At 41.3% G+C, this 7905-nt stretch overlaps 1 protein-coding gene across 1 annotated transcript; it reads left to right on the top strand.

Moving 5' to 3' along the window:
• MRPL22 (mitochondrial ribosomal protein L22) lies at positions 1-2979 on the top strand (the record flags this gene model as incomplete). The annotated part of the gene is made up of 4 exons (XM_082006023.1): positions 1-21; positions 546-623; positions 1469-1538; positions 2768-2979. 4 exons carry the CDS (start codon positions 1-3, stop codon positions 2977-2979), a joined length of 381 nt encoding a protein of 126 aa, XP_081862149.1.
• Between the last annotated feature and the right edge of the window lie 4926 nt (positions 2980-7905).

Below are 7905 nucleotides of genomic sequence, written 5' to 3'. Positions count from 1 at the left end.
ATGTGGTATCTGGCAAAACTGGTAAGCAAAAAGTACTTTGTAGTGTATTTATTAGAATGCAAAATTTAGTTCCTGTATTTGCCTTAACAGCCTAGTTCGATTACAGTCTCATCAGCATCTTCATAATAGAGTCCTGGGGAAGAGCATGCATCTGTGCAGGCGAACAATTGTTTGTAGTTTGGTTTAGCTGCTTTATCCTAGTATGCCCTCAAATGTGTACCCAGGATCACATACAGATTATACACTGTGAAAGAATTTTTGTGTTGGTTTCTGCCTAGTAGTAGATGGCAAGGGGAACTTTGAAGGATAGTAATGGGCTGTTTTTCTCTTTAGGAAAAAAATAAAATTGAATGTTTTATCAAGATTTATTCAATATTTAGCTCAGAAGTTCTGTATGTAAGATATTACATTGAAGAAGTGGTAGTAATGAAACTAAAGTCTTTTGATTTGCTCTTTATAATGGCAAAATAATTTAAATACTGTCCTCTGAATAAGAGAAGGGAAATATTTGTAATTGCAGGAGTTAACTAGCACTTTGATTGCAGATAAAAGGAATGTCCATTGATCAGGCTCTTGCTCAGCTGGAATTTAATGATAAAAAGGGAGCAAAGGTGATCAAAGAGGTATGTAGTAGTATTCTTTAACACTCCTAGTTTCAAGAAAACTTTAAAATCAATACCTATTAGCAGGAGTTTGGAGATGTTTCTATTTCTGTGTTTTTCTGTTTCTATTAAATCCATTGGGAGCACATTCAAACAACATTTTTATAGCAGTCATGTAATGGTGTGACTTATGAATATGCAGAGGTCACTTGTGCTGGCTGTTTTAACTTGTAATGATAATAAATTACATGTGGGTACCCTATCTGACAATGCTTGGTGTTAAGTTCATGGTAAATAATGCAGAATCCTTGTCGCTAACGGCTGCTACGTCTATGTGCTTTGGTTCTTAAAATGGTAAGAAATGAAGGGTATCATCAGGGAAAGGACTGAGTTTTGTGAAGGCATGGAAGGTTTTCATGAACTGTAGTTGTTAGGAGTCTCAAATTACTCATTTTCTTGGATGAAGCATTGATTTCTAGCCTAAGAATGACAAAGAAGTATCGTGTATTAGCTGAAAAACCTGAATGGTCTAAGTCCATTTTGCCCACCTTGGAATTTGGTTCTAGTCTGATCTCTAATTAGGCAGAGGTTCATGGATGGAAGGCTGAGAGATGATGGTGAGAACCATCTTTTCCACTCCCTTTCCTCACAAAAAATGTACTAAAGTTGTCCTGAAGCTTTTTCAGTCTGTATGCTGAGAATATACTTATGTAAAAGATGTTTGTCTTTTAACAGTTTTGATCTCTGTAGAATACCTTTTCTGTAACTGACTTAAACTTGCAATTTCTTCTGTGTTATCTAGAGATAAGAAATAGCATTGCTTAAATTCCTACTCAGTATTTCCATTTCTTTTCCTTTTGTTACAGGTTCTGTTAGAAGCACAGGAAATGGCAGTAAGAAATCACAATGTGGAATTCAAATCAAATTTACATATAGGTAAATTTTTTTCCTATTTTGGTGCAGAAAAAAGTCATCCTGCCCTACAAAAGAGTTTTATCCTTAATAAGATTTTGTTGCTTCAAATCAGCATAAATGAATGGAGGATAGTTTCTAGTACACTTACCTTTACCAAAACATGAAAGGCACATGCTTCTGACTTGGAGCACAACCGAAGTTAGTGTCATTGTTGAGCCTTCAACCATCAGTTTGTCATAGTTGGTGTCTGACTGGTGTTCTTCTGGTGTCTGCTAGGTGCATTGTTTTTAAAATCCATTCATCTGAGAGTGGAATTTATCCTCCTTGAGTTGAACAGAAGGTCTTGAAGAGGACAATGCTTGACATGATTCTGAAACACTAGACAAGAAGCAAACTGTTATTACTTTTTAATGTTGCCAGTGAAAATAAATGCTGGAAGCTTTGTCTGTGGTGGGTACTAATAGATTTGCAGGGTTGGAATCTAAACTCATGTTAGAAAGAGAATAAAAGTAAATGAATGTTGACAGTGGGCTGCTTAGTAAAAAGGCTTTGATTACAGGATAAGCTTGTAATAACTACAGCACTTCCTTGCCTAGAAAAATGTTAGCAAAACGTTTACTTGTAGGTGTTTTTAGGCCCAAAGAAAAAAATTCCAATTTTGCCAAATACAGTATGAATGTTATTAAGCTGACCTCATAAGCTTAAAGTAACCTGGATTGTAGAGCAGATTTGATTTAGGGTTCTTTGGAGCCTTCCAGGTCTTTGCTATAAGAAGGTTTGTCTGCTAGTGCAGGACTGGATGTGTAGATAATGAAAATACCTATGATGAATGCAGTAAAGGGAGAAAGGAGAGAAAATTAAGTCTGTAAGACTTCTACAGGAATTCATGAGACAAATTACTGAAAAGCAGTGGAATTAATACCACCTTCAGAAGAGCTATGTAATCTAGTAAGTGCTCAGTGTAGCTTCCTTTGGATTTGTCCAATACTAGGTATTTATCTTTGCATGCATGCTTTCTAAATTCACCTTTTTGGTGCTCCTGAAGAGTGTTAATTCAATTAATGGTTTCCTCTATAGCATTAATCTGCTAAATGTAATAGAAGAAGGGTGGAGGAGAGAATCCCAAGCAGAATTAACTTTTCATATGCAGTCATGAAAAATACACTGTAAAGACAGTGTTTCAGTTGCAGATGTGTAGCAGTTTATTCTTGACTGAATAGTCTTCTCTCCCCCATGCCTTTTTCCTTCAGCTGAATCAACGACGGGCAGAGGCCGCTATGTGAAGCGGATTCGTTACCATGGCAAAGGCATGTTTGGCATCATGAAAATCGTCAGGTGCCACTACTTTGTGAAGTTGGTGGAAGGTCCTCCTCCTCCTCCAGAGCCACCAAGGACTGGTTTTGACCAAGCAAAAGAATACGTGCAGCAGCTGCGAAGTAGAACCCTTGTTAATACACTGTGACAAACTTTTGTGACTATATAGGTATTTCTTGTTTGACAATGTAATTATATAAAAAAATAATTAAAGTAATGTTTTAGTTATATCTTTGGTGCTGCTGGAGCTGGATGATGCAAGAATGATCATAGGCTTTTTTCTTACTTGTCAAGCCATTAAGTATGGAAAAATCTTGGAAAAGCAGCAACAGATGTTACTTTTTCTGAGTTACTTGGACCACAACATTCAAGCTCTATGCTGGACTATCAAATCTAGAACATACGGTGCCATTTTAAAGCTTGTACGGACCTGTGGTTGTCCTCAGATTCATGCAGGTGTCTGTTATGTATGGTTGGGTCCTTTATTGTAAAAATAGGAGCTTGATAGTCATGTTGCAAGATCAAGATTTGGACTAAAATTACTAAAATTTGGCATCTTGAAGTAGCTGCAACAGTGGAACAAAACAAATAACAGTAATAGCTGAGATTATCAGGCATCAATTTATGGTTTCTTTATCTGGGCTGTAATCCTCTTTCCTTACGGCCACTGTTGTGCATCTTAGGCACTGAGTCTGGGAGTGAGGAATAAAAAACTAAAGTTCAGGTCTTGACGGAGTCGCTAGGTGGCAATGTTTAATTTGTCAGAGAGTGAAGTGGCCGTGAAAACTTAGAGCATGTTGAAACTCTGTTCTTGATTCTGGCCATGGCATTAATAGTATGGTATGTGCATGGAGTTCAGGCTGTTCTCTGTGGAAACTCAGTATGGGTAACAGGCACAATATGGAAAAAAGCTTGTCTTGGTGAAGAGTGAACTAATTATTCTGCACTCTTGGGGAACAAATTGCTTTTGTAATGCTGAGGTGAGTAAAATGCTCCGTGTGTTTAATAGGGAATGGCTTGTTGCATATACAAATCAGGCTTTCAGTTCTTTGAAAAAAATCCCATTTTGTTATTACTTTTTTGAAGAGTGTGGTGGGTTGATCCTGGCTGGATGCCAGGTCCTCACTGAAACTGCTCTATCACTCCCCTCCTCAACTGGACAGGGGAGAGAAAATAAAAGGCTTGTAGGTCAAGATAAGGACAGAGAGAGATCACTTGGCAATTACTGTCACAGGCAAAACGGACTTGGGGGAAAAAGTAATTTAATTTATTACCAATCAAATCAGAGTAGGATAATGAGAAAATTAAAACAAATCTTAAAAACACCTTCCCCACACCGCTCCCTTCTTCATGGGTTTAGCTGTACTCCCAATTTTTTCTACCTCCTCTCCTCCAGCAGCACAGGGGTATGGGGAATGGAGGTTGTGGTCAGTTCATCATATGTCTCTGTGCTGCTCCTTCCTCCTCAGGGGGACGACTCCTTACACTCTTCCCCTGCTCCAGTGTGGGCTCCCTTCCATGGCAGATAGTCCTCCATGAGCTTCTCCAATGTGAGTCCTTCACAAGCTGCTCCAGCCCGGGTCCCCCCAGGGGTGCTGTCCTTCAGGAACAGGCTGCTCCAGCCTGGGTCCCCCCATGGGTGCCGTACTTCAGGAACAGGCTGCTCCAGCCTGGCCCCCGTGGGATCTCAGGTCCTGCCAGCAAACCTGCTCCAGCCGGGGCTCCTCTCTCTCCCCACGGGGCCACAGGCCCTGCCAGGAGCCGGCCCCAGCACGGGCTGCCCAAGGGGTCACGGCCTCCTTTGGGCATCCCCCTGCTCCGGCGTGGGGCCCTCCCTGGGTGCGGGTGGAGATCTGCTCCCCCGTGGAGCTCCATGGCCGCAGGCGCACAGCCGGCCTCCCCGTGGGCTTCCCCGGGGGCTGCCAGGGACACTCTGCTCCAGTGCCTGGAGCCCCTCCTGCCCCTCCTGCTCTGGGCTGGGGGCTGCAAGGCTGTTTCACATATTCTCACTCCTCTCTCTGGCTGCAATTCCTGTGTGCTGTTTTTTCCCCCCTTCTTAATCATGTTACCCCAGAGACGCTGCCACCGTCGCTGTTGGGCTCTGCCTTGGCCAGCGGCGGGTCGGTCCTGGAGCCGGCTGGGGCTGGCTCTGTCAGACATGGGGGAAGCTTCTAGCAGCTTCTTATAAAAGTTGCCCCTGTAGCCCCACCTGCCTACCAAAACCTTGTCATGCAAACTTGATACAGAGAAAAAAAGGCTGAGGTCGATAGGGGGTGTCTCATTTCACCCAGTCAAATTTTCAATTCAGATGGTCAGGGATCATGAACATCAGCATAAAAAGAGAATGAGTAGTTGCTTGTTTATGCAAATGTCTGATATTTAAGCCTTTCTTTTCCATTCTGGGAACATTAGAATGGGAGATAGATTGCTTACCTCATTTGGGTTGTCTTACCACACCAACTAGTGGTAGCCTTTCTTACATGTGTTTACTTTGATCGGTACTTGAATAATGGCAAAGGGACAGTTCCTATAAGGAAAGAAATTATCTTTGTTGTCTTAGTGAAGGTGGCATACAGCTGTTTCTTTTGGATACCAAAGAAAGGGCCTCATGATGTTAAGAGAGTGTTGGTGGATTGTGAAGTTACTCGAGAGATACATGAGTAGGTTGATACTGTTAAGGGGTGCTTATTTGCAGTCTGTTTTTCTGCAGTGCACTTACAGACACGTTACTTGCTTTAAAGCCATGAGGTAGTAAGTTTTGTCTGAAAGGTATGTTCCTGATAAAACTCTCTATCTATGTAGTCCCAGATGTGTGTTTGAAGAACTGTTTCTGGTGTGCTATGATTAACAGCTGTGCTTTGCCAGCTGCTGTTAAACTCTTGTCATACTGATTTTCTTACAAGTTGTAGCAAACCTGAATGACTTAATCTTTTTGGGGGTTAGTGATCTGGGAGAAAACTAATGAATCGCAAAATAATCCAAGCTTAATAAGCACTTGTCACCTAAGCATGTAAAACCTGTCTCCTAGGTATTTTATTCCAGTACATATTTCTCCTGCATGCTGTAGATCTGGCTTTGGCTCCCTTCCGGACCTCCAGAGAAGGTTGTATCCTTACAGATATCATTGCTCTAGTTATGAATCTGCAGATGGGGAGAGAGGTGAGAATGTGACTGATGTCTTTTCCAGGTTCTTTATGATGTAGCAGGTGGCCCTGATGGGGCCTTTAAACAAACAGACCTGGGCTTTTAAAATTTTTCAGTCAAAAAGCAAAGTTATTGCTTGTCATTCTTGTTTTCTTTCTCAAAATAGTAAGTGGGAAGACTGTTTTTTTGACATGCTTTTCAGCGTTCCTCTTATTTCTTAGTACCCTTTTCTGCCTTAAAGATGTGTTACCCATAGTGGATCCTTCCGGTATTGCCTAAGAGAGCTCCACAGCCCTGTCTATAACAGTACAACGAAGGGAGATTTGATAAGGTGAGGGGCTTGAACTGGGTTGATCCCTGTCTTTCACTGGTAGGACAAGGACAGTAAGAGTGTCTGAAGTGGTTTCTGTGATAGGTGCATCAGAGCATTGGTATGGGAACCTGCCTGAACCTTTTTAAAATTCAGTAAGATCTAGTGATAAAGCTTTATACTGTCAAGTTCTATATATAAATAAAACTTTGGGTTTTTGATTCTACTGTGCTTTCTTGGTAATTAGTACATGTACACTTCGGTTAGATATTTGATATGGATTCAGATAGAAGATTCCATGCTAAGTGCAACAAGTCTTTAGCAGAAGAAGATAATTTATTGCTGTGACCTCCAATAAAAGAACATTCTTAAATGAGCTGCCACCAGAAGGGTGGGGAGAGGCACCTAGGCCTCTACTTGATGCTAATTTTATTTGTAACATCTGGGGGCACTGTAAACTCACCACTTGTGTATGTATGTGCAGATGTTACAGAAACTGGAGAAGGAGCATGTATGCATGAAGGTGTTGTAAGGCTTCAGGGAAATCTGAAGAGAGCAGAACTGTGAGCTGTGCTCAGCAATGTGAGATTCAGTTGAGGAAGACTTAAAAACTTGCTGCTTGTTCATAAACATTTTAAAGTATCCAGTGAGAAAGTCAAAGTATTTTTGTCAGACAGCCTGATGTCTTTTTGGATGTGTGTGGGTTCTGTTTTGGTTTTTTTTTTTTAAAAAAAAACTCCTGCGCAGTTATTAAGGAGGTAGTTCATCGGAGGTAGAGTTAGGAAAGACTCATGAATATAGTTATGAAGTGATCATCAGCCTCTTTAAAAACATGGAAGATAAATGTGAGTGTGAGAGGCAATGATGGAACAGTTAGGGACCTCTGATTTTGGTCAGGTCATACTGGAAATTGCTGTTGTGAGGTGGACTGCATTAGGGCTTGGGTGGTACCTGGGCACAGACAGGCACATTCTGCCCAGTGCTTCAGCTGTGTTGCTGTACCTGGCATGACCTTGGCTAGACCAAGGCCATGCAATGTGAATCTTCTGATTACCCGTCTTCGCACAGGTGGGAGGTGTGTAACAGTACTGCCACCTCCACATCGTGGAGGTGCTTGGGAAATCCTTCAGTCACTGGAGTGAAGGAACAATGGGAATCACTGTTTTCTTTCTGCCAGTCCCTATGAAAATCCACTGGTGGGATGCTGGAAAATCATTTGCAAACGGAATTCTCCTTTAAATAGGAATAAGGTTACTCCTAATATCCTCAATGAACCACAGAAACAGTGTCACATTCTTCACCATATGAAGTCCTGCTGAAAATGCCCCTATTTCTAGCTTTTCAAAGAACAAGCCTTTATTGCTGAATGACATCTATGCAGCTGCACTTCAGCCATGTAATTTAAAATAATTACTAATTAACCAAAATAAGAGGCTGTAATAGCAATAATAATCACACAAGTTTAGTTTGCTGGAGCCTTACCTAGGGAAGATAACTGGAAAGGAGGGGAAAGTTTCAGGAACTGACTTTTGACTACTTAGACTGAAGTAAGGAACACAGTATCTCTTGAGAGTAGTCAGCAAATGCAGAGCTAATTTTGTATTTGCTCTATAACATCAA

The sequence above is a fragment of the Phaethon aethereus genome, assembly GCF_964289735.1.
Source record: "Phaethon aethereus genome assembly, chromosome: 14".
NCBI lineage: Eukaryota > Metazoa > Chordata > Aves > Phaethontiformes > Phaethontidae > Phaethon > Phaethon aethereus.
Note: the sequence above shows the minus strand (reverse complement) of the source record. Positions and strands in the feature narration are given on the sequence as shown.